At 49.4% G+C, this 27,356-nt stretch overlaps 1 protein-coding gene across 1 annotated transcript in view; it reads left to right on the plus strand.

The window, feature by feature from the left end:
- The window catches only part of LOC147018120 (lysine-specific demethylase 5A-like), a 140,405-nt gene that overhangs the window by 23,407 nt on the left and 89,642 nt on the right, over positions 1 to 27,356 (plus strand). The window contains exons 2-5 of the mRNA XM_085900072.1: positions 9,098 to 9,175; positions 9,793 to 9,915; positions 10,029 to 10,199; positions 10,438 to 10,575. Of these exons, the coding sequence (XP_085756198.1) occupies positions 9,098 to 9,175; positions 9,793 to 9,915; positions 10,029 to 10,199; positions 10,438 to 10,575 (510 nt within the window). The remainder of the gene's footprint in view (positions 1 to 9,097; positions 9,176 to 9,792; positions 9,916 to 10,028; positions 10,200 to 10,437; positions 10,576 to 27,356) is intronic.

The raw sequence follows: 27,356 nt of genomic DNA on the forward strand, positions 1-27,356 counted from the left end.
GGTGGTAAAGATGGGTGGGATGATTGGGCAACGACAGCAGAAGTTGTGAGGGAGATAGCTAGGAAGGTACTTGGTGTGACATCTGGACAGAGGAAGGAAGATAAGGAGACTTGGTGGTGGAATGAGGAAGTACAGGAAAGTATAAGGAAGAAGGGGTTGGCGAAAAAGAAGTGGGATAGTCAGAGAGATGAAGAAAGTCGGCAGGAGTACAAGGAGTGGCGTCGAAAAGCAAAAAGAGAGGTGGCTAAGGCCAAGGAAAAGGCATATGACGAGCTGTATGAGAAGTTGGATACAAAAGAAGGGGAAAAGGATTTATACCGATTGGCAAGACAGTGGGACCGAGCTGGGAAGGATGTGCTGCAGGTTAGGGTGATAAAGGACGCAAATGGGAATGTGCTGACGAGCGAGGAAAGTGTGTTGAGAAGGTGGATGGAGTACTTTGAGGAGCTGATGAATGAAGAAAATGAGAGAGAGAGAAGGTTGGAAGAGGTGGAGATAGTGAATCTGGAAGTGGGGTGGATCAGTAAGGATGAAGTGAGGACTGCTATGAAGAAGATGAAAAGTGGAAAGGCGGTTGACCCAGATGGTATACCAGTGGAGGCATGGAAGTGCTTAGGAGAGATGGCAGTGGGGTTGTTAACCAGATTGTTTAATAAAGTCTTGGAAAGTGAGAGGATGCCGGAGGAGTGGAGATTAAGTGTGCTGGTTCCGATTTTCAAGAATAAGGGTGATGTGCAGAGCTGTGGAAATTACAGAGGGATAAAGTTGTTAAGCCACACCATGAAGTTGTGGGAAAGAGTAGTGGAAGCTCGGTTGAGAGGAGAGGTGATGATCTGTGAGCAGCAATATGGGTTTATGCCAGGAAAGAGCACCACTGATGCAATGTTTGCTTTGAGAATGTTGATGGAGAAGTATAGGGAAGGCCAGAAAGAGTTACATTGTGTGTTTGTGGATTTAGAGAAAGCTTATGATAGGGTGCCAAGAGAGGAGTTGTGGTATTGTATGAGGAAGTCGGGAGTGTTGGAGAAGTATGTGAGGATCGTGCAGGATATGTATGAGGACAGTGTGACAGCGGTGAGGTGTGCGGTAGGAATGACGGACCGGTTTAAGGTTAAAGTGGGATTGCACCAAGGATCGACTCTGAGCCCTTTCCTGTTTGCAATGGTGATGGACAGGTTGACGGACGAGATCAGACTGGAGTCTCCATGGACCATGATGTTCGCGGATGACATCATGATCTGTAGGGAGAGTAGGGAGCAGGCTGAATCGAGCCTTGAGAGGTGGAGGTACACACTGGAGAGAAGGGGAATATTCGTCAGTAGGAGTAAGACGGAGTACATGTGCGTAAATGAGAGGGAGGGTGGTGGTATGGTGCAGTTGCAAGGAGTTGAGGTGGGGAAGGTGGATTGGTTTAAATACTTGGGATCAACTGTCCAAAGTAACGGAGAGTGTGGGAGAGAAGTGAAAAAGAGAGTGCAGGCAGGATGGAGTGGGTGGAGAAGAGTTGCAGGAGTGATTTGTGACAGAAGGGTAGCTGCAAGAGTGAAGGGGAAAGTATACAAGACGGTAGTGAGACCAGCTATGTTGTATGGTTTGGAGGCGGTGGCGCTAACAAAAAGACAGGAAGCAGAGCTGGAGGTGGCAGAGTTAAAGATGCTGCGATTCTCGTTGGGAGTGACAAGGATGGATAGGATAAGAAATGAGTGTATTAGAGGGACAGCGCAGGTAGGACGGTTTGGAAACAAAGTGAGAGAGGCGAGATTGAGATGGTTTGGACATGTGCACAGGAGGGAAACGGAGTATATCGGGAGAAGGATGTTGAAGATGGAGCCGCCAGGCAGGAGGAGAAGAGGAAGGCCAAAGAAGAGGTTCATGGATGCGGTGAGGGCGGACATGCGGGTGGTTGGAGTGTCAATGGAAGATGTGGAGGATAGAGCGAAATGGAGACAGTTGGTCCGCTGTGGCGACCCCTAACGGGAGCAAGCCGAAAGAGGAAGAAGAAGAAGAAGAAGCGACCATATGTTCATTTTATTATTTATATATATTTTAAAGCTTTATGACCCCCCCCCCCACACTCTTATTCACCTTTCCCACACTCTTATTAACCTTTCCCATACCCTTATAAACACTTCCTATACTCTTAAACAGATTCATTGATGCCGTAATGGCGGCCTACAGCAGCGAAGCTTCTCCCTTGCTTTAACATGTCAAGAAGTTGCACTTTTTCTACGATGGTTAGCATCTTCTTCTGCCGCTTAGGTTCAGTGCCAGATACCTTAGAAGGTGCAGAACGTTTGGGTGGCATTGTAGGGGTTGAAATAAATTAAAAACTTTCACCGATAATTCACACAAACACAACACTGCAGAGTAACAATACGAGTCGCGATCGCACGTCGATGTGAAATGGACAAGGCGAGATACTGAATGCAGAGAATTATGCTACGGTTGCTGAAACAATCAGATCCCAGGATACAGAACACCATGCTCTGGTTGGTCGCCTCCCATACATCAGCCAATAGCGTGCCGTGTACGATCTCACGTGGGTAAACTAGCGCAAGTGGAAGCGGCCGCATCTGCTTTTTCCATACGCACGACTCTGTCTACTCTTCTCCTGTACACTATGTACAGTATTTTATTTCTTGTAATATATTTCAATTAGTATTTTTATTTTTTTACGTTTTTTAATTTTTTAGGCTAGAAAATGCATTTTACCATAAAAATAATTAAAATAATAAATATATAAAAATGCATTTATACCACAAAATCCCGTGATATAGCGAAAAATCCGCGATATAAAATTAGATATGTAAGAGTTAAAAATCCGCGAGACCGCGAAAGGTGAACCGCGATTTGGCGAGGGACGACTGTATGTATGTATGTATGTATATATATATATATATATATATATATATATATATATATATATATATATATATATATATATATATATATATATATATATATATATATATATGTATTCCTTATAGGCTATTCCACCAATCATTCATTTTGCACTTGGTGACCCTGTAACCTTGACCCTGAGGGGAAAATGCAGAAAAGGGCTCAGACGATCTCTAGAAAGCAACTAGTATTATTGTGTCAAGTTAGAACTCTATCGGCCGAGACGTCACGGAGGAAATATAAAAATAAAAATTGTTGACGGACGGACGGATCTGAGGACATCGAACGGTTATATGAAGTCAGCGAGCTGACCTAATAATCAATATACCCCAGCAACACTGAAGTTAAAGTTTGAAATTAATTTGTTTCAATTTTATTTTCAGGAAATGCAGAGTATGCACATGAACAATTTTTGAGATGGTGGTACAGTTTGACAAAGTTGTCTAATTTAACCATATTAATAAGTTAATTTATACCTTGAATGTAGGTCTATTATGTCCAAGTTAGTTGAGCCTGTTCCTTTGTGTGTGTTTGTCATTTGCATATCCACTTTAATCTACATTATTCATTCTCAGGCCTTACAAAAAACAGAATAGTCACACAGTTTTGCACAGCAATGAAATTGGGATAACCGATACATTTTGCATTTTGAATGTAATTGATATAACCCTGGTGAGGTTCTCCATTGTTGATAAACTCGTATTATATAAAAGCCTGTCAAAAATGACAGGTTGGAGTTATTTTATGAAACTGGAAGAATTGTTTTTTTTGTATACCTTGTCTAGGCTCGTGTGGGAGCTAACACACAACGCACAGCAAGGGGGGGGGGGCATGAGACAAGAGGGGTGGGGGTGGGAAGGACAAAACGGTGGGGAGCAGAGATATTAGGAGATCTGTGGAAGGGAGAGGGATGGGGTGGGGAACGTGGGGACGTTACAAGATGGACATTACAGGGACTTTCAGGAAGTAAAGCAGGGAATTTGAAGGAGGTGGGCTTGGGTGGATTATCGGGGGTAGAAAAGATGGAGGATTTGGATGGGGGATGATAAGAGGTGGTGGTGAACAGCTGTTTTGAAGGCCTGGAGGGAAGAATGGGATTGAATAGAGTGAGGGAATTTAGTCCAAAGGTGGGAAAAAAGAGGAATGAAAGAGTGAAGGTGAGCAATGATTCGTGATTTTGGTAGTTTTACCAGAAGGGGCTTGTTGGCGGACCTTGAGTGCCCTGCGGAAATGTGGTGGGGACAAATGTGGTGGGGACGGGGGGGGCGAGGCTGGAGAGGAGACGGTAGAAGACAGAAAGACCACTGACCAGCCTGTGGTGAGAGAGAGAGAGTGAGTGGCCCAAAGACTCAGCCTCATTGCGGGAGATGCCAATGATCCGAAATGCCTTGGTTTCCACAGTGTGAAGCCGAGAAAGGTGGAGGGCAGGAGCACCAGCCCAGAGAGGAGAGCAGTACTCCATCAGGATGCGGACGAAAGCTTTGTAAGTGGTCAGGAGCTCAGGTGGGCCGAGGAAGGACTTTGCACGACGGAAGATTCCCAGTCGGCGACTGGCTTTGGAGGCGACGTTTGAAATGTGGCTTTCCCAGGAAAGGCCATGGCAGATCAGATAGTGAGACCTAGAAGCTTGAAAGAAAGGACTTCTTCCAGAGTATTGTCGAGAAAGTGGATGGGGCGGTTTTCTCAACGGTCCTTTTGGAGAGACATAGTGAGAGTGTGAGATTTGTCCAGATTGAAAGACATGTTCCATGTGTTGAACCAGTTTGTGATTTTATCCAGATCTGCAGTGTGCGAAGAAGCTGTTGCTTGCCGGTCTGAGGGATGACCGATGGAACGGCAGAGGGTGGAGTCGTCAGCAAAGAGATATAGAGGATTTTCCAGAGAGTCGGATAGATCATTGATGAAAACCAGAAAAAGAACAGATATGATGTTTCGTAGCAAGATCCGTTGTTTATGGACATTTTTGCTTGGCTGTCTAAATTTGTGAGTCAACCTGATTACATGTACTGTATTTCAGTTTTTATCATTTATCACGACCTTTTGTTTCAGGTTGTTTGTCGTTGTTTTATGTAAATAAGTTTTTGGTTCGACAAATGGTTTATTTTAATAGTCAGTAATTTTGCATGCTTTTCGTCATTTCAGACACATCTCTTGGGAATATTATTACCTCCATCACCGAAGGTGGAAGGAGGTTATATTTTCACCCCTCTTTGTCTGTTTGTTTGTCTGATTGTGTGCAGGATATCTCAAAAAGTTGTGGACAGATTCAGATGAAATTTTGTGAACAGGTTGGGAGTGTGACAAGGACAAACTGATTCGATTTTGGTGAAGATCCAGATCCGGATCTGACTACTAGAAATTTTAAAGTGATTCTTCACCATTGTGAGATAGGAACAAAAACGATATACAGCACGATATCTTAAAAAGTTGTGGACGGATTCGGATGAAACTTTGTGGACACATTTGGTGTGTGACTCGGAAGAATGGATTCGGATGGGAAATTTTTTATAGTGATTTTTTTTTATTTTTTTTTTTTTTTTTTTGTATACCTTGGTCGAGGCTCGTATGAGAGCTAACACACAACTCACAGCAAGGAGGCATGAGACAAGAGGGGCGGGAGTGGAAGGGACAAAACATTGGGGAACAGACACAGGTGAACTGTGGAAGGATGGGGAAGGATGGGGATGGGACGGGGAACATGGCGAGGGGAAGATGGACATTAAAGGGACTTTCAGGAAGGAAAGCAGGAGAATTGAAGGAAGTGGGCTTGGGTGGATTATCGGGGGTAGAAAAGATCGAGGATTTGGATGGGGGAAGATAAGAGGTGGTGGTGAACAGCTGTTTTGAAAGCCTGGAGGGAAGAATGGGAAAGAATAGAGTGAGGAAGTTTATTCCAAAGGCGGGAAAAAAGAGGAATGAAAGAGTGAAGATGAGCAGTGATTCGTGATTTTGGTAGTTTTACCAGAAGGGGGTTGTTGGCGGACCTTGAGCGACCTGTGGAAATGTGGTTGGGACAAATCACAGAGAGAGCAGGGGGGGCAAGGCTGGAGAGGAGTCTGTAGAAGACAGAAAGACCACCGACCAACCTGCGGTGATTGAGTGAGAGGCCCAAAGACTCAGCTTCATTGCGGGAGATGCCAATGATCTTAAAAGCCCTGGTTTCGACAGCGTGAAGTCGAGAAAGGTGGGAGGCAGGAGCACCAGCCCAGAGGGGAGAGCAGTACTCCATCAGGCTACGGACAAAAGCTTTGTAAGTGGTCAGGAGCTCAAGAGGGCCGAGGAAGGACTTTGCACGACGGAGGATTCCCAGTCGGCGACTGGCTTTTGAGGCAAGGTTGGAAATGTGACTTTCCCAGGAAAGGTCATGGCAGATAGTGAGACCCAGAAGCTTGAAAGAAAAGACTTCTTCCAGAGGATTGTTGAGAAAGTGGATGGGGGGTTTTGTAAACGGTCCTTTCGAAGAGACATAGTGAGAGTGTGAGATTTGTCTGGATTGAAAGACATGTTCCACGTGTTGGACCAGTTTGTGATTTTATCCAGATCTGCAGTGAGCGAAGAAGCTGCTGCTTGCCGGTCTGAGGGATGACAGATGGTACGGCAGAGGGTGGAGTCATCGGCAAAGAGAAATAGAGGATTTTCCAGAGAGTCCGAGAGATCATTGATGAAAACCAGAAAAAGAACAGGGCCCAGAACGCTACCTTGAGGAACTCCAGCCTGCACAGGAAGAGGGGATGAAAGAACTCCATTTAGGGCCACACGTTGACTGCGACAGGAGAGGAAGTCTGCGAGCCATGAGTGGAGATGGCCTTGAATACCATGGGAAGAGAGTTTGGTGAGTAGGGCAGGGTGCCAGACTGTGTCAAAAGCACGTGATATGTCCAGGGATACGGCTCGGATTTCCTGTCTGGCATTGAGGACCTCCATCCATTGATGGGAGAGCAGTAGCAGCATATCTAGGGTAGAGTGACCTGGTCTGAAACCAAATTGATGATTGGAAATCAAGCCATTGGAGAAGAGGAAGGATTTCATGTCTGAAGCGATGATGGATTCCATAACCTTGCTGATGATTGGGAGAAGGCTGATTGGTCTATAGTTACAGGGATCTGTTTTTGCACCTTTTATGCAGGGCAGTGATGTTAGCAGATTTCCAAGCAGATGGCAGATGACCTTGGGAAAATGAGAGGGTGAATAGAACAGAGAGAGGGTGAGCAAGAGCAGAAGAGCAGGCTTTGAGGACACGTGGGCTGATGCCGTCTGGACCGGTTGCAGAATCTGACTCGAGGTTTGAAAGCAAGCTCTCCACCTTGTCAGGAGAAAAGGATACAGAGTCCAGGGACAGTTGGGTGCGACTGGGTAAAGTGGGTAGAGATAGTGATGGGTTTGGGACACAAGATTTAGCTGCAAACACCGAGTTTAGACATTCAGCTTTATCACGTGTGGAATCAGCAGTGCGGCCATTTGAGGTAAGGGAGGGGATGGAGGGGGAACATACACCAGAAACAGATTTGATTAAACGCCACCAGGATTTTGAGGAGGGAGAGAGGTTTGAGAGATTCTTCACCATTGAGAGATCGGGCTTAACTGATATATATATATATATATATATATATATATATATATATATATATATATATATATATATATATATATATATATATATATATATATCATGATATCTCAAAAAGTTGTCGACGAATTCGCATGCAACTTGGTGGACAGGTTGGGTGGGTGACAAGGAACGATTGGTTCGATTTTGGTGAAGATCCGAAACCGGATCCGGATACGAGATTTATAAAAAATTTTAAGTGGTTCTACACCATTGAGAGATCGTGCCAAAAACGATCTATATAGCATGATATTTCAAAAAGTTATTGGGCCCGATATGTTCTCGTGGATCAGGCATTGCATGGCAGAGGTATGCGCTCTACCGAGTGCCCTTCGAGTTTGAAATGTAATTAATTTTTGGAAAGTGACAGTAATGCTACTGTGCTCGGGGAGTGCATCATGAGCTGTCTTGGGAGTGAAACTGAATACCATTGTGAATTATTTTTACCTATGAAAAGCCCAGGAAGCACGTACACCTGTGCGGCTGGCATGCAGAGTTCGCTGGGATGCCATTCTCATGTTGGTGCCATGCCACATTTGCCAATGGCATCAACCAATCGGCTTGCGAAGTGGGTGGACAGTTGAAAGCCAAGTTGATGAGGCAGCTCTGGCCACTGGTGATTGTGGCAGTGTAATTCTCTCCATCGTATTTAACCGAGCGACTCCATCCATTGCTCAAGGATGCATCATGTGGGCAATGCCACCCTGCCATGTATCGCTGTTTAATCTTGACCTGTGACTTCCCTTCTTGCCATGATGGGTTCTGCAACCATTTCAGTCAGAGTGTCCTGCAGTACCTTGTTGTTCTGCAGGGTGACTTACACTGAGCTACATTCTTTATACTTTGGGTGCATCAGCACTGCTTTGACTTTTCAACAGGGTGACGCCGGCGGTACCCCCACTCATTATATCACCTGGACTGCCAACAACACTTTGGTTCTCTATCTTTCTCCTCTGGAAGAATATTGACACTTTCGTGAGACCGCTATCTTGCAGTCGACCACACACGCGTGACCTCGAGAGATACTTGCAAATCTAGGCTCAGCTGGAGCCTGTTAGCTTACACAGCAAGTTATTATTCAGTGATGAGACGAGATAATGGCAAGGTTTTAATATCTTTATGGTGTTGTTGTTTGATTCTGGTTTTTGCTTTTGGGAATTGTAGTTTCATGAAGCCATTCATTTTTGCAATTGAGAGTGCACTGTAACCTCTGCAAATTCGTCCCATTTAGTTTAAGCCACCAGGATAATATGTTCAACCACTCGGGCCCTGTCTGCCTCATGACCAGGGGAGTGCTCCCCTTGCAGAGGTTTAGTTTCACTGTGCTATTGTACAAGGCATGGCTAGCCTTTTGAATCCTGTTCCCCATGGCCATCTTCTTCCCTGTTACATGTCCCTAATTCTCTCTGATTGTTGAGTGTGTCCCATGTTGGTATCATTGTAATTTGTTCTTTCTTTCTTTTTTCTTCTTTTTAAAATTTCTCTCCATCCTTTTCTGTTGAGGAGTGTGTGTGTGTGTACACTTGTTTTTTTTTTTTTTTATAAATATAAAAGGGATTTACTTTATTTGTTTTACATTATTCTTCCCAGGGCTGGCAGCCTCCGTTTGCTGTTGATGTAGAAAAGTTTCGGTTCACTCCCCGAATCCAGCGCCTCAATGAGTTGGAGGTAAATCAGCTGTCCTTTCTATTTGCTTACTTACCCATATTGTTTTCTCTACCTGCTTGATCATCCATCTTGCTTTCTCTACCTGCTTGTTCATCCATCTTGCTTTCTTCTTATTACCTTATTGCTTGCTCAGTCTAACAGGATAGCTTAGAGGAATGCTCACTCACTTTTGAGCTGTCTAGCCGGCATATGAATCTCAACCCAGCTATAATCTGTCACCCTGATGTTTCACATGCAGGATGATGCATCATTGTGTGCGCCGTCCATCAGAAGGACGTTAAGCCAGATGACCCGTCTGCCAGCAATGGTCTTTGGTGGATGTTAAAGATCCCATGTTGTCCATCGTGAAGAGTAGGCGGGTTATCTTCAGCACCCTGGCTAAATTCCAACTTCCTGCCAACTTCAGTCATACATCGGACCTGGCTAGCCGGTTGTTGAGAGACTTTGGCCAACAACATTCCCGTGCTGACCACATATGAAGGTGGGACTAATTTGGGCCCTTGAAGAAGTACAGTAGTCATCATAGTAGTAGTTGTAGTAATTATTGCCTGTTGTTTCTTTTTCTTGGTGACTGTGGAAGTGTAGTTTATTAACCAGGGGATGTGGATTGCATGCAGGCACAAACCCGTGTAAAGCTGAACTTCCTTGACCAAATTGCAAGATTTTGGGAGTTGCAGGGATCCACACTCAAGATTCCCATTGTGGAGCGCAAGATCCTCGATCTCTATATGCTTAGCAAAGTGGGAAGACTTGTTTCAGCATCTTTCACCTAAGTACCAGAATTTCAATTGAATGAATGCCTTAATCTCCTGTTGCTCAAGGCATTTCACCACAGTCCCTTCTCTTCTTTCAGGTAGTGGCAGAGGAGGGTGGATTTGAACTGATTTGCAAGGACCGGCGGTGGTCACGCATTGCATCGCGCCTTGGCTACCCACCAGGGAAAGGAGCTGGCTCATTGCTGCGATCTCATTATGAGCGCATTATCTACCCTTATGACCTCTTTCAGTCTGGAGTCAGTCTGTCGGTAAGTGACCAATGTGGGAAGGAGCTGGGATGGTTGTCTGTCAAGTTAGGTGGTGGTGAATTCTTGTCAACACGAGACCCTGGTGTTGATGTATTTTCATTCAATAATGAATTGTGAAAAATCTGAGTCATTCGCAACTGCTTGAATATGTTGTTTTTGATGGGAAGATGTACTTGTTTATTATTTACCAATGTCTAATTCTTTCTTTCTTTCTTTCTTTTTTTTCTTTCTTCACCAGGGAACATCACAGCCAGATGGTTATGAGAGCAATTCGCGTGACAAGGTGTACAAGCCACACAGCATTCCTCTGCGGCAAGCGGTGCAACCACCTAAGACTGAGGGCTATGGGCGCAGGGCCAAGCGACTTAAACAGGAGGTTGGTGCTCTAAATGCAGTTTTGACAAGGTTGACACCTCTGCCACCTAAGGTGAACAGAGGTTATGTTTTCACCCCTGTTTGTCTGTCTGCTTGTTACTTGCAAAATTGAAGATTCACAAGTACATTGGTTGGTCTGGTCTGTTATTCTGTCTGTCTACCTGTATGTCAATCACCTGCAGGTTGCATTTGCACTCCAGTCTCCACAAAACTTAACCACCTGGTAGAGATAGTCACAAGCAGGAAGTTTATTGTTTTAGAAGTCAATAGCTCAAAGGTCAAGGTTACACTATCACATTCATCATAAATTTTCATCAGAGTCAATATGTATATGTATATATATATATATATATATATATATATATATATATATATATATATATATATATATATATATATATATATATATATATATATATATATATATATATATATATATATATATATATATATATATAGTTACGGCTGTGGAAATTCGCAGACCACCATTCAGGGCCCGTAGGTGAGATATCTCGAAGTACATCTGTAGTTAGCCCCTAACCCGTTGTATAGAGGGAATTTATGTGATTCATCCGGGCTGCGACGTTTTGAGATAGCCATTTTTTCTGTTCTATCTTTATTTTGAACCAACCACGTCTCAACCGCCATCACACAACAACCACCACGCCAGCCATCATCGCCAGCTGTGGCCGCGCTCCAACCCTCGGATGGTGGCGCTGGCGGTTGCGACCTTTGCCTTCACGGCTCGGTCCCACATCGTCGCGTCGCCGCCATTCCTCGGCGCTGCCGTGGCCATTGGGCCGCCGCCGGGGGCCCTCCGCCGCCTTCGCCCCTCTCCTTCTGCGGCCATTCCCGCACCACCTGTGGGCGCTGGGCGTCGGGCTGTCTCGGGCCCGTTCGGAGATTGGTGTCAAACGCACCGAGCCGTGAGCGGAAATAGCGGCCTTTCCGAGGGAAAATTCGGATCAGGAATGCTACACGCCCACTTTTGCTCCGTCCAATTAGCAAGTGCGGAGCGGCTTGGCCCCGCCTCCAGGCGCGTCTGTGTGAAATCCATATATGCAAATTCTAGGATCAGGGGAGATTCACGCCCCCTTTCCTCCATCCAATTGGCGAGCGTGGCTCCGCCCCCGAGGTCATCCTGATCCGGATATTTGCATATTTTTTTCTCCTGCCGGCCTATAAAACGGCGAGCTCAAGGCGAATCGGGGCAGAGTGAGTTGAGTCATCGGTGTGGCAGAGAGTCGAGTCGGGTGGAGAGTGAGTTGAGTCATCGGTGTGGCAGAGAATCGAGTTGGGTGGAGAGTCAGTCGAGTCGGGTGGCGAAGTGATCGGTGTGTCTTCGAGTTGGGTTCTGGAGTCGGCTGAGAAGAGTTGTGGGAAGAGGCAAAGGAGCTCGGGTCCGAGGCGAGGAGGATGGCGGTCGGCGAGGAGGACGGCGGTCGGCGACGAGGTCGCGGTGTGGGATCGCTCGTCGCGGGACCCAAGCCAGCCAGCCATTCTCCTCCCCCAGGGCATCAACAATTCCCCCTTTCCCCCACGCTGAGATAGTGCAAAAAGGAGGCCCCGTTCCCACCCCACTCCAAACGTCGTGCCAATGAAACCCGCCAAGGAGCACGGAGTCGGGGCACAGCCACGTGGCCACATCTGCGGCTCGCCCGCCAACACGTCGCGAGGACGCGGGTAGGACCTCCCGGGTCTCGCGGACAATTGGCCTGCAGGCGTGTCTGCCCCCTTGTCTATGAGGGTGGCTTCTTTCCTTTGCTTTTGAGTAAATGTGTGTTGGCGCCGTCTGTAAAGTAGAACTGTATAAGTGTTGCCGTGTGTGCGCGTAGTCGGTAGAAGCTCTGCATCGTTGCTTTTATTGTTTACATCGTTACTATATGTGCATTTTGATTGTGTATTGCTGTAAATACGTGCCTTACGTGCTTGTCTGTGTGCGCGTGTGAATAAAATGCTTGCTTGTTGAACTGTGCTCGCTCTGCTTCATCTCTTTTCCTCTTTTATTGACCCTCCATCCTGCTTCACGTAAAGGGTTCGTAGTGGGCTTAATACGCCCGGTAATTAATCGGAACCGTCGAGGCCGATGATAACACCGCTCGGTTATCACTGGAGCACGGAACGGACTGCTTAAGCGGATCGTGTCCGGAGTCGGCCTGTGGCGTGGTACGATCGCCCGGTCGACCATCCGCGCAGGTACTTAGGTAGATCGAATTTGGCGAGCAACCCTATCCTGCGCGGGTGGGCAATTGGCACGGTCGTGGTGGGGTTAAATCCCCACCTGTGACTAGCTCCCGGTGTTGTTCCGAGAGGGTCACGACTGAATTGTCCGTCCGGTGGGCGACGCGTGGGCGACGCGGTCGCGAGTCAAGTGACGTGGCCGTCCGCACGCCGGCTGGCGCGAATTCGCAACAATAAATATATATATATATATATATATATATATATATATATATATATATATATATATATATATATATATATATATATATATATATATATATATATATATATAGTTGCGAATTCGCGCCCGCCGGCGTGCGAGCGGCCACGTAACTCGAATCGCGGCACGTCGCCCACCGGACGGACAATTCCGTCGTGACCCTCTCGGACTAACGCCGGGAACTAGTCACGGGTGGGCCTTTCGGCCTCACCACGATCATGCCAATCAGCCCCCCGCGTGTGATAGGGTTGTTCGCCAAATTCGACCTACCTAAGTACCCACACGGAGGGTAGACCGGCGATCGCACCTCGCCGCAGGTCGACTTCGGACAGGGGCCACTTTAAGCGACCCGTTCCGTACTATCGGGATAACCGAGCGGTGTTATCGTCAACCTCGACGGTTCCGATTAATTATCGGGCGTATTTAGCCCACTACCAACCCTTTACGTGAAGTAAGATGGAGATTCAATTAAAGAAAAGACGAAGCGAAACGGGAAAAACAGTTCAACATGAGGCACATTTATTCCGCGGCACACGGATAGCACACATATACAATTACAACAATTATGCACCAAAAGCAATTGCAAAAGAAACACAACAATGCAGATCTATTACCGACTAAGCGAGCATACGGCAACACTTACACAGTTTTACTTTACAGACGGCGCCGACAACACATATACTCAAAAGCAAAATAAAGGGCCACCCTCAAATACAAGGGGGCAGACGTGGTCTGTGGGCGCGAGACCGGGCGAAGCCTACCCGTCTTATGATGAGCCGCAAATGTCGCGGCGGTGCCCCGACTCCGCGCTCCTCTGTGGGTTTCGTTGGCACTGATTGGAATGGGGTGGGAACGGGGCTCCGTTTCCGCACTATCTCAGCGCGGGGGGGGGGGGAAGGGGGGGAATTGTTGATGCTCTGGGGAAAGAGGATAGCTGGCTTGCTTGGGTCCCGCGACGAGCAACTCCACTGCGACCTCGACCGCGCTCCTGGCTTCCCCTCGCTGCAGCTCAACAGACTCCGAACCCCGACAGACTCCGACTCCCGACAGACTGACTCTCCTCCAGACTCGTCTTGACTGCTGCTGCCACACTCTGCCGCCGCCACACCTCTCCAACTCGCCCGAGCCCAAAACAACTGCGACTGCCTCCAACTGCTTCCGACCCAAAACTCTGAATTCGCCCCGCGCTCGGCGCTTTATAGTACGGCAGGAGAACCCATATGCAAATTTCCGGATCAGGGTGAGCTCGGGGGCGGAGCCACGCTCGCCCATTGGACGGAGGAAAAGTGGGCGTGAACCTCCCCTGATCCTCGAATTTGCATATATCGATTCTACTCCGACGCGCCTGGAGGCGGGGCCAAATCGCCCCGCGCTTGCTGATAGGACGGAACAGAAGTGGGCGTGCATCATTCCTGATCCGACTTCCCCTCGGAAAGGACGCTCTTTGTACCCGCGGCTCAGCGCGCGCCCTGTACGAGGCCAGGACAGCCTGACGCTCGGCGTTCACAAGTGGTGCGGGAATGGCCGCAGAAGGAGAGGCGAAGGTGGTGGAGGGTCGAAAGTGGCGGTCCCTGGCCACGGTGACGCTTGGAATGGTGATGATGCGATGTTTGCGAGAGCGAGTTGTGAAGGTAAAGGTCGTGGCTGTTGGCGTTGTTGTTGTTGTGAAGCGGCGTTGCGGTTGGTGGTTGTTGTGTGATGGAGGTTGAGACGTGGTTGGTTCAAAATAAAGATAGAACAGAAAAACGGCTATCTTAAAGGGTCGCAGCCCGAATGAATCACATTTATTCCCTCTAAACAACGAGTTTGGGGCTAACTACACATGTACTTACAGAGATATCTCACCTACGGGACCTGAATGGTGGTTTGCGAATTTCCTCAACCACAACAATATATATATATATATATATATATATATATATATATATATATATATATATATATATATATATATATATATATATATATATATATATATATATTGTTACGAATTCTCGCCCACCGGCGTGCGAACGACCGCGTTTAACCGAATCGCGGCCACTTTGCCCACCGAACGTGCAATTCAGTCGCGACTTTCCGGAACAACGCCGAAAACGAGTCACGGGTGTGCTTCCAGCACACCACAACCTTTTCCGCACTCTACCTGCGCTACAGGGTCCGATCGCCAAATAATCGATTTACCTAATTATTCGCGCGGGTAGATTACCGAGAGATTGTACCTCAGCGAGGCCTGCTTGGACACGAGCCGCTTAAGCAGCTCGCTCCGTTTTGGGATAACCGAGCGGGGTATTATCGCGAGGCCTCGCTGGACCCGATTCTATTATCTGCTATTAAAAAGCCCGCTATTATTCCGAAATGCAATACGGCAGTTCAATGGAGGGAAAATGACGCGACGAACAGGTCAACATTCAAAGAAGCACATTTATTCACACACGTATGCAGTCAGGTACGTACACAAGCATGCACATATGCATTTATACAGCCAACAAAAACAATGCAAAGGAACTACGACCGTTTATTTATTCTTTACACACTAATACAGTTCTACTTCACGGACTCGGCGCCACAACTTTCATAAGAAAAGCAAGGAAAAACCCCCTCAAAGACAAGGGGGTAGACTGGACCTCTCAGGGTCTTTATGACATGGAGCTTTGAGGACCGAAGGAGCTCCAAGAGGCCGCGCAGGTTACCTTCCTCGCTGGGGCGACCCACGACGTTCCGTCCCCACGGCAGCTAGCGTAACCGCGGCATGGCCGCGGCCTGGTGATTCGGGCCCCAGCCGGCAACGCCTGAGAGGAACAAACAGGTCTTTGCTCTTTCTGAGTTGATGCTCTCTTTAAGAACCTGTCCGTCCCTCAGCGATGCTCGGAGTGTTCCGAAGCCCGATCATCTCAGACCGTTCGGTGCTGGTTCGCGAGCTCTCTCCGGCTCGCACACGAACACGCAGCTCTGCGCAGCACAGCAGGCTTGGTGTGCCCCCAGCTCCCGTCTCCTCCGCTCTCCTCAGCTTCTCCAACGACTGCAGGCTCCAGGCTCCAGGCGCTCCTAACCCGACAGACACTCCACCGACTGACTTCAGACTTGTGCTCAGCTCGCCCTTATATGGGGCCCGAGAGACGAGATCTGATCTCTTTACTTTCAACTCTGAGCCCCACTGGCTCTGCCCCTTTCGCTCTCTTGATCCGAATCTCGGACGAAGCTTGCACAGAGCGGACGTGCGCGAGATCACCGGCCCGCGCGGCGAGCGGACCCCCGCGTCTGCCTGCAGCGATGCCGTTCGATGTGGACTCGCCGTGGCTGGCGCAAAGATGGCGTCGCTTCGGAGATGAAGGTGAGGCGATGTTGTTCGTGTTGATCTATTGGGGGAGATGTGGATTAGGGGATGGTGATGAGATGTCATTGTTGTGAAGGCGGTTGTGGAGAGGGTGGTTGGTGGTTGGCATAGCGGAGAAGGTGGTTGGTGGTTGGCGTGGTTGGTCCAAAATAACGATAGTAAAAGAAAAACGGCTACCTCAAAGATCACAGCCCGGGTGACACGAATAATTTCCTTCAGACAACGGTGGGGAAACCTATCTGAACACAGACTTATCGGGATAACTGATCTTAGGACCTATATGGTGCTTTGCAAATTTCCACAGCCGTAACAATACATATATGTACATGTGTATATGTATATATATATATATATATATATATATATATATATATATATATATATATATATATATATATATATATATACTGTATATACATATATATACTGTATATACATATATATACTGTATATACATATATACAAACATACATACACTAATAAAAGGCTGTGTGTGTGTGTGCGTGCGTGCATGTCAGTGTATCTCCTCCATAACTCTAAAACCATATAACCTCGCAGCCTGAATCATTGCATGCACATGAAGAAAACTCCAATGAAGTTCAAGAGTGAAAATTGGGTGTTTAGTTTAATTAAAACACCCCTTTTGAAGATAACTAACGGCCTTATTTAATTATATCCTTCATCGGGCGATCCTCGGCCACCTCGCTCTCTGGGGTCTTAAGGAGTTTCCTGTGAAACCTCGCTGGGGTCTGAAGCCACCATGTTTTTGTTTGTTTGTTTGTTTTTTTGTATACCTTGTCGAGGGTTGTATGAGAGCTAACACAATCTACAGCAACAGGAGCAGGAGACAAGAGGGGTGGGATGGGGAAGGACAAAACAGTAGGGAACAGAGACATTAAGAGATCTGTGGAAGGGAGAGGGATGGGGTGGGCAACACGGGGTATACAAGATGGACACCACAGGGACTTTCAGAAAGGAAAGTAGGGAATTTTAAGGAGGTGGGTTTAGGGTGAATTAACGGGGGTAGAAAAGATCGAGGTTTTGTCTGCTGGAAGATAGGTGGTGGTAAACAGCTGTTTTGAAGGCCTGGAGGGAAGAATGGGATTGAACAGAGTAAGGGAGTTTATTCCAAAGGTGGGGAAAAAGAGGAATGAAAGAATGAAGGTGAGCAGTGATTCGTGATTTTGGTCGTTTTACCAGAAGGGTGTTGCTGGCAGACCTTGAGTGCCCTGCGGAAATGTGGGTGGGGGTGGGGGGGGAGACATCACAGACAGAGCATGGGGGAGGGGCGAGACCGGAAAGGAGACGCTAGAAGACAGAAAGACCACCGACCTGCCTGCAGTGAGAGATTGAGAGGCCCAAAGACAGCCTCACCGCGGGAGATACCAATGATCCTAAATACCTTGGTTTCCACAGCGTGAAGCCAAGAAAGGTGAGAGGCAGGAGCACCAGCCCAGAGGGGACAGCAAGACTCCATCAGACTGCGGGCTAAAGCTTTGTATGTGGTTAGGAGCTCAGTTGGACCGAGGAAGGACTTTGCATGACGGAGGATTCCCAGTTAGCAACTGCTTAGGCGGCCAGGTTGAAAATGTGGCATTCCCAGGAAAGATCATGGCAAATGGTGAGACCCAGAAACTTGAATGAAAGGACTTCTTCCAGAGGGTTGTTCAGAAAGTAGATGTGGGGGGGGGGGGGGTGGTGGTGGTGGTGGTGGTGGTGGTGGTTTCTAAACGGTCCTTTCGGCGAGACTGAGAGTGTGAGATTTGTCAAGATTGAAAGACATGTTGCACTTGTTGGACGAGTTTTTGATTTTATCCAGATTTGCAGAGAGCGAAGAAGCTGCGGCTTGCTGGTCTGAGGGACGACAGATAATATGGCAGAGGGTGGAGTCATCAGCAAAGAGATAAAGAGGATTTTCCAAAGAGTCAGAGAGAACATTGATGACAACCAGAAAAGGAACAGCTCCCAGAACGCTACCTTGAGGAACTCCAGCCTGTACAGGAAGAGGGGATGAAAGAACCCCATTTAGGGCCATGCGTTGACTGCGACAGGAGAGAAGTCTGCGAGCCATGAGTGGAGATGGCCTTGGATACCATAGGAAGAGACTTTGCTGAGCAGGGCAGGGTGTCAGACCATGTCAAAAGCACGCGATATGTCGAGGGATATAGCTCTGATTTCATGTCTGGCATTTTGGACCTCCATCCATTGTTGGGAGAGCAGAAGCAGCATGTCCAGGGTGGAGTGACCTGGTCTGAAACCAAATTGTTGATTGGAAATCAAGCCATTGGAGAAGAGGAAGGATTTAATGTCTGAAGCGATGATGGATTCCATAACGTTGCTGATGATTGGGAGAAGGCTGATTGTGCTGTAATTGCAGGGTTCTGTTTTTGCTACTTTTTTATGCAGGGCAGTAATGTTTGCTGATTTCAAAGCACATGGCAGATGACCTTGAGCGAATGAGAGGGTGAATAGAACAGAGAGAGGGTGAGCAAGAGCATAAGAGCAGGTTTTTAAGATGCGTGATCTGAAACTGTCTGGACCGGTTGTAGAATCTGAGTCGAGGTTTGACAGCAAACTCTCTACTTTGTCAGAAGAAAAGGACACAGAGTCCAGGGACAGTTGGGTGCGACTGGGTAAGGTGGGTACAGAAAGTTATTGGTTTCGGACACAATATTTGATGCAAACACCGAGTTTAGGCATTTAGCCTTTTCACGTGCGGTATCAGCAGTGCGGCCATTTGAGGTATGGGAGAATATACACCAGAAACAGATTTGATTTGGAGGAGGGAGAGAGGTTTGAGAGTTCATAATTGAGATTAGAAAGATGTTGTTTTCTGCCTCTCCTGGGGTAGATACACACTTGTTCCTTGCTTTATGGAAGGAACTGAGATTACCCTCAGTTGGGTTTGCTTTCCATGAGGCAAAGGCAAGTTGTTTCAGGGCAACTGCCTCGCCACAAGTGTGAGTTAACCATAGGCGGGAGGAAGGGCAAAACAACTGAAGACAAGAGGGGATAAATCTGTGCATGAGGGAGAGCAAGTTTCTTTGAAAGAATTCCCAGGACGAGTTGATGTTGGAGAAAGTAGCGATGGGAGACCAGTCTAGAAGTTTGATGGCTGCTTCGAGACCCTGCCGGTCAGCCTGAGTGAAATGCCAGACTCAATGGTGCTGAGGTGGTTCTCTAAAAACAGCCAGAGATGTCCACTTTGACAGGCATGTGGTCAGAAGAACCAATTATAGCATAGGAAGATCAGCAGATGTTTTAAGAAGAGCAGATATGGTTTTTGGCCTGCTTAACCTCCCCTTGACTTGCAACAGGCCGCAATGATTTCTTAACGATAAAGATGTTGTTTTCACTTTCCTCATTCATATTATTGAATGCCTGTTCATCATAGCTATGCATTGCTGGGTATATTGCAATGCCGATAAACATCCGGAGACGTTAGCCTTCGTGGCTTGACATTTTGGGCGTCTCTGGGAGATGTATGTTTAATGTGTTGCTAATTGTGTGCCAAACTAGCTGTTTCTTAACAACTGTTTCATTGGAGTGCTTCCTCACTCATATTATTGAATGCCTGTTCATAGCTCAAAATCGCTGGATGCATTGCAATGCTTATAAACATCCGGAGACGGCAGCGTTCATGGCTTGACATTTTTGCCGTCTCCGGGAGTTGTATGTTTAACGCGTTGCTAATCGCGTGTCAAACTAGCTGTTTCTTAACAACTGTTTCATTGGAGTGCTTGCTTGAGTGCTGAAGCCATTTGGCGAGCACTCTCCAAGCTGCTTGGTTGTTCGTTTCGGTGAAGTATCTGTGCTCTCAATTGAACATCGATTAAACAGACGTCCGTTTCCCCCTGTGTTGGGCCCTGTGATGCCATGCAGTTCGTGTCTCCGGAGGTACAATTTCATTCTTACAGGATATCCCTTTATTCAACCTTTTGTGCGATCTAATATAATCCACCCCTCACTTCGACATCGATACATAAATTATAACAATAATGTCCATCCCGACCACGTGTTTGCCGTGATCTGGTTGTGAAGGCAGAGAGCAGAGATCGACATTTTGTGTTCTGTTCCTTAATTTAGATGGAATGGAGCCCTCCCAGGTGTGTGTGCATGTGCGTGTGTGTACATACATATGTGGGTTTCACAATGTGGAATGGAGTCCTCCAAGGGTGGGCTCACAGTATCCACCTTCATTTCGGTAGGGGGTCATGAATCACGGACCAAGCTGTGAAGTTTTCTGTTTTCAAAGTTTTGTGCCCCGGGGTCTCTTCAGGATCGTAACTGAGCCCAGGACGGCTTCCAACTGTAGTTTGTGCGTAGTGATATTCCCAGGGATGGTTTTTAACATTCCTGTGAGGTTCTTTTTCATCATCACTGGAACTTTGGCATTCCTCAGCTTCCAGGATCTTTTCACTTCATGCTTGAGGTCTTGATATGTTGTCATTTTCTTGATTTATGCATTGTTAGTCCAAAATCACCGGTATTAACACCTCAATTAACAATGCCTTCTTGGTTTTTTTTGCACCAAAGTATGATATCTGGATTTATTTATTTATTTATTTTTAACCTTTAAAAGTGAAATCCAATTACAGCTTTTTCAGACCGTTAAGGAAGCGTCATGGACTGGAGCATATCCGGACTTGTTGTTGTGAAACACTGGGGTGTGACAAATTGGTGTATGTCTGAAGCCAGTGAGTGGATTAGAGAGGTTGAGTCATAATGCATAAGGAGCATAAAACCCAAACAAGCGAATGCCGAGGTATTACTGTTTAATCGAAAAACACTGACGCGGACTGTGAACCCTCGCTCGACCCATGTGAGTACGTCTTAATTACATACTATTTGGCCATGAGTTAGACCATGAGTATGTTTATTGCGTATGATTGGACCATGACTATCTATTAATTGTGTCGATTAATTATGGACAACTGGGCCATGGTTTTTAAACCTTTCCACCTTTCAGACCCCTTTTGACATTTCAGGAGAGAGAGAGAGATAGAGATAGAGATAGAGATAGAGATAGAGATATGGTGGAGGTTATGAAGAAGTAGTTTCAAAGCATAGTGGACAAAGGTGGAGGTCAGGTCGTGATGGATTCAGAAAATGAGTCACACTACAGTGCTGATACTTGAACTGCTGAGAGAAAACACGAGAGAGAATAGAGGGAGAGTGGTGGGATGCAGTGAGAGGGAGAGTGGTGGGATGCAGTGAGAGGGAGAGTTGTGGGATGCAGTGAGAGGGAGAGTGGTGGGATGCAGTGAGAGGGAGAGTGGTGGGATGCAGTGAGAGGGAGAGTGGTGGGATGCAGTGAGAGGGAGAGTGGTGGGATGCAGTGAGAGGGAGAGTGGTGGGATGCAGTGAGAGGGAGAGTGGTGGGATGCAGTGAGAGGGAGAGTGGTGGGATGCAGTGAGAGGGAGAGTGGTGGGATGCAGTGAGAGGGAGAGTGGTGGGATGCAGTGAGAGGGAGAGTGGTGGGATGCAGTGAGAGGGAGAGTGGTGGGATGCAGTGAGAGGGAGAGTGGTGGGATGCAGTGAGAGGGAGAGTGGTGGGATGCAGTGAGACGGAGAGTGGAGGGATACAGTGAGAGGGAGAGTGGTGGGATGCAGTGAGAGGGAGAGTGGTGGCATGCAGTGAGAGGGAGAGTGGTGGGATGCAGTGAGAGGGAGAGTGGTGGGATGCAGTGAGAGGGAGAGTGGTGGGATGCAGTGATAGGGAGAGTGGTGGGATGCAGTGAGAGGGAGAGTGGTGGGATGCAGTGAGAGGGAGAGTGGTTGGATGCAGTGAGAGGGAGAGTGGTGGGATGCAGTGAGAGGGAGAGTGGTGGGATGCAGTGAGAGGGAGAGTGGTGGGATGCAGTGAGAGGGAGAGTGGTGGGATGCAGTGAGAGGGAGAGTGGTGGGATGCAGTGAGAGGGAGAGTGGTGGGATGCAGTGAGAGGGAGAGTGGTGGGATGCAGTGAGAGGGAGAGTGGTGGGATTCAGTGAGAGGGAGAGTGGTGGGATGCAGTGAGAGGGAGAGTGGTGGGATGCAGTGAGAGGGAGAGTGGTGGGATTCAGTGAGAGGGAGAGTGGTGGGATGCAGTGAGAGGGAGAGTGGTGGGATGCAGTGAGAGGGAGAGTGGTGGGGACGGAGTGAGAGGGATAGTGGTGGGGACGGAGTGAGAGGGAGAGTGGCGGGACGGAGTGAGAGGGAGAGTGGCGGGACGGAGTGAGAGGGAGAGTGGCGGGACGGAGTGAGAGGGAGAGTGGTGGGGACGGAGTGAGAGGGAGAGTGGTGGGGACGGAGTGAGAGGGAGAGTGGTGGGGACGGAGTGAGAGGGAGAGTGGTGGGGACGGAGTGAGAGGGAGAGTGGTGGGGACGGAGTGAGAGGGAGAGTGGTGCGATGCAGTGAGAGGGAGAGTGGTGGGATGCAGTGAGAGGGAGAGTGGTGGGATGCAGTGAGAGGGAGAGTGGTGGGATGCAGTGAGAGGGAGAGTGGTGGGATGCAGTGAGAGGGAGAGTGGTGGGATGCAGTGAGAGGGAGAGTGGTGGGATGCAGTGAGAGGGAGAGTGGTGGGATGCAGTGAGAGGGAGAGTGGTGGGATGCAGTGAGAGGGAGAGTGGTGGGATGCAGTGAGAGGGAGAGTGGTGGGATGCAGTGAGAGGGAGAGTGGTGGGATGCAGTGAGAGGGAGAGTGGTGGGATGCAGTGAGAGGGAGAGTGGTGGGATGCAGTGAGAGGGAGAGTGGTGGGATGCAGTGAGAGGGAGTGTGGTGGGATGCAGTGAGAGGGACAGTGGGGGGATGCAGTGAGAGGGAGAGTGGTGGGATGCAGTGAGAGGGAGAGTGGTGGGATGCAGTGAGAGGGAGAGTGGTGGGATGCAGTGAGAGGGAGAGTGGTGGGATGCAGTGAGAGGGAGAGTGGTGGGAGGCAGTGAGAGGGAGAGTGGTGGGATGCAGTGAGAGGGAGAGTGGTGGGATGCAGTGAGAGGGAGAGTGGTGGGATGCAGTGAGAGGGAGAGTGGTGGGATGCAGTGAGAGGGAGAGTGGTGGGATGCAGTGAGAGGGAGAGTGGTGGGATGCAGTGAGAGGGAGAGTGGTGGGATGCAGTGAGAGGGAGAGTGGTGGGATGCAGTGAGAGGGAGAGTGGTGGGATGCAGTGAGAGGGAGAGTGGTGGGATGCAGTGAGAGGGACAGTGGTGGGATGCAGCGAGAGGGAGAGTGGTGGGATGCACTCAGAGGGAGAGTGGCGGGATGCAGTGAGAGGGAGAGTGGTGGGATGCAGTGAGAGGGAGAGTGGTGCGATGCAGTGAGAGGGAGAGTGGTGGGATGCAGTGAGAGGGAGAGTGGTGGGATGCAGTGAGAGGGAGAGTGGTGGGATGCAGTGAGAGGGAGAGTGGTGGGATGCAGTGAGAGGGAGAGTGGTGGGATGCAGTGAGAGGGAGAGTGGTGGGATGCAGTGAGAGGGAGAGTGGTGGGATGCAGTGAGAGGGAGAGTGGTGGGATGCAGTGAGAGGGAGAGTGGTGGGATGCAGTGAGAGGGAGAGTGGTGGGGTTCAGTGAGAGGGGGAGTGGTGGGGTGCAGTGAGAGGGAGAGTGGTGGGATGCAGTGAGAGGGAGAGTGGTGGGGACGGAGTGAGAGGGATAGTGGTGGGGACGGAGTGAGAGGGAGAGTGGCGGGACGGAGTGAGAGGGAGAGTGGCGGGACGGAGTGAGAGGGAGAGTGGCGGGACGGAGTGAGAGGGAGAGTGGTGGGGACGGAGTGAGAGGGAGAGTGGTGGGGACGGAGTGAGAGGGAGAGTGGTGGGATGCAGTGAGAGGGAGAGTGGTGGGATGCAGTGAGAGGGAGAGTGGTGGGATGCAGTGAGAGGGAGAGTGGTGGGATGCAGTGAGAGGGAGAGTGGTGGGATGCAGTGAGAGGGAGAGTGGTGGGATGCAGTGAGAGGGAGAGTGGTGGGATGCAGTGAGAGGGAGAGTGGTGGGATGCAGTGAGAGGGAGAGTGGTGGGATGCAGTGAGAGGGAGAGTGGTGGGATGCAGTGAGAGGGAGAGTGGTGGGATGCAGTGAGAGGGAGAGTGGTGGGATGCAGTGAGAGGGGGGGTGGTGGGATGCAGTGAGAGGGAGAGTGGTGGGATGCAGTGAGAGGGAGAGTGGTGGGATGCAGTGAGAGGGAGAGTGGTGGGATGCAGTGAGAGGGAGAGTGGTGGGATGCAGTGAGAGGGAGAGTGGTGGGATTCAGTGAGAGGGAGAGTGGTGGGATGCAGTGAGAGGGAGAGTGGTGGGATGCAGTGAGAGGGAGAGTGGTGGGGACGGAGTGAGAGGGATAGTGGTGGGGACGGAGTGAGAGGGAGAGTGGCGGGACGGAGTGAGAGGGAGAGTGGCGGGACGGAGTGAGAGGGAGAGTGGCGGGACGGAGTGAGAGGGAGAGTGGTGGGGACGGAGTGAGAGGGAGAGTGGTGGGGACGGAGTGAGAGGGAGAGTGGTGGGGACGGAGTGAGAGGGAGAGTGGTGGGGACGGAGTGAGAGGGAGAGTGGTGGGGACGGAGTGAGAGGGAGAGTGGCGGGACGCAGTGAGAGGGAGAGTGGCGGGACGCAGTGAGGGAGAGTGGCGGGACGCAGCGAGGGAGAGTGGCGGGACGCAGCGAGGGAGAGTGGCGGGACGCAGCGAGGGAGAGTGGCGGGGACGGAGCGAGAGGGAGAGTGGCGGGGACGGAGCGAGAGGGAGAGTGGCGGGGACGGAGCGAGAGGGAGAGTGGCGGGGACGGAGCGAGAGGGAGAGTGGCGGGGACGGAGCGAGAGGGAGAGTGGCGGGGACGGAGCGAGAGGGAGAGTGGCGGGACGGAGCGAGAGGGAGAGTGGGGGGACGGAGCGAGAGGGAGAGTGGCGGGACGGAGCGAGAGGGAGAGTGGCGGGACGGAGCGAGAGGGAGAGTGGCGGGACGGAGCGAGAGGGAGAGTGGTGGGAGAGGGAGAGTAACCCTAACAAATTTACCTAATTATTCGTGCGGGAAGGCTGCTGAGAGGTTGTACCTCAACGGGAGCTGCTTGGAAACGAGCCACGTACGCAGCTCGCTCCGTTCTGCGGATACCGAGCGGTGTATTTATCGCGCAGCACCGTTGGACCCAATCACTTTATCGGCTATTATTCCGAACTTAATAATGGCAGTTCAATTAAGGAAAGCGACGCAACGACCAGGTACATTGAGACAGGCACATTTATTTCCACACACGACGCAAGCAATGAAGAAACATTCAAGCAGTATGCAAGGAATGAATGGGGGGATGGTACAGCACACTAGCCGAAAGACCTGCAGCCGTATCTATTTATTATTCACATGCACTTATACGGGTTTACTTATAGACAGTGCCACAAACACACACACAAACACCCAGAATGAAATAAAAAGGGAAAAAACATGACCGTGTGGTGAGCTCCCCGAGCTCGTGTCCTCCACGATCCGGCTTCGCACACGATCCAAGGTGGCTCCGTCACGACCACCGACCCAGCCAGAGCGCCTTCAGTCTGGAGCGCCACCTCGCTCACGATCTCTCGATCCGCCTCAGCTCACAAAAGCTCTCTCGTGCTCTCGTTCTGCCTCAGCTCACAAAGCTCCCTCTCCTTCTCGCGATTCCCCTCAGCACAAGCTCACTCTCCTTCTCACGATTCTCCTCAGCACAAGCTCCCCCTCATTCTCGCGATTCTCCTCAGTACAAGCTCCCCTCCTTCTCGCGATTCTCCTCAGCACAAGCTCCCCCTCCTTCTCGTGATTCTCCTCAGCACAAGCTCCCCCTCCTTCTCGCGATTCTCCTCATCACAAGCTCCCCCTCCTTCTCGCGATTCTCCTCAGCACAAGCTCCCCCTCCTTCTCGCGATTCTCCTCAGCACAAGCTCCCCCTCCTTCTCGCGATTCTCCTCAGCACAAGCTCCCCCTCCTTCTCGCGATTCTCCTCAGCACAAGCTCCCCCTTCTTCTCGCGATTCTCCTCAGCACAAGCTCCCCCGCGCTCACGTTCCGCCTCTTTATCACCAAGCCCCGCCCCCTTTTCACCTCCCGCCCCTCCTTCCAGCACGCGCGGGAAACTTCTCGAAGGAAGCATTTTACTTGCCAAATCGGAGACGCTCCCTCGCCGCTGTATTTGTCTTTTTCCACTCGCAGGGTGGAACCTCTCGTGTTGGCCGCAGAGACGCCATTTGTTCGGGGGAGGGGGAGAAGGGTCGACTGCCTGCTTTCCCTCGACGAACCAGGCTTCTGGTAACCTTTGAGGTGGAAACGCGGTGGTGTGGTTGTGAAGGTTGTGGTTAACGTGGCGTGGCTGGCCCTTTGTGGTGGTAGTAATAGTGGTGTGGCTGAGGTGGTGTGGTTGTTGTGGTTGAGGTGATCATGGTTGTTGTGGTTGGTGGTGCTTTGTGGTGGTAGTAATGGCGGTTGGTCCAAAATAAAGATAGTAAAAGATAAACTGCTAACTCAAAGATCACAGCCCGGTTACACGAATAATACCCTTAGACATCGGTGGGGAAATCTATCTGAACACAGACTTATCGACATAACTGATCTAAGGACCTATATGGTGCTCTGTGAATTTCCACAACCGTAACACTACCCCTCCCTTTTTTACAGACTCGTCCCGAGTCGTCAAATTTTTGTGTGCCTTCATGTGTAAGTTTCACCTAGTACGATTTACCTTCGGATCCCTGAGTGCGACATTTGATGTATCCGTGTCCCAAAAGTAAATAACCTACGGGCTGAGTAACTAACTAAACAAACCCACTCATGCAGACGACTTTCATAAATTGCCGGTGCTAAGACACACATGCAGGGGGAGCAAAACCATGTACAACTTACGCTTAACTTATCCTTATACATTATACACTAAACCATGGCCCAGGACTGATGGACTCTGTGGGAAAGAGAAGGCATGGCAAAGTTAGTCATAGTTTTTCAGGGTGAGCGCTCCGCAGCTGAAGGTCGGATGTCTTCAGGCCTTGTTCAAAAGGCCTCGTTGTCTGTCACAAAACCTTT

Source organism: Eptatretus burgeri, chromosome 10, assembly GCF_056783735.1.
Source record: "Eptatretus burgeri isolate ZD-2024b chromosome 10, Ebu_testis_v1, whole genome shotgun sequence".
Taxonomy (NCBI): domain Eukaryota; kingdom Metazoa; phylum Chordata; class Myxini; order Myxiniformes; family Myxinidae; genus Eptatretus; species Eptatretus burgeri.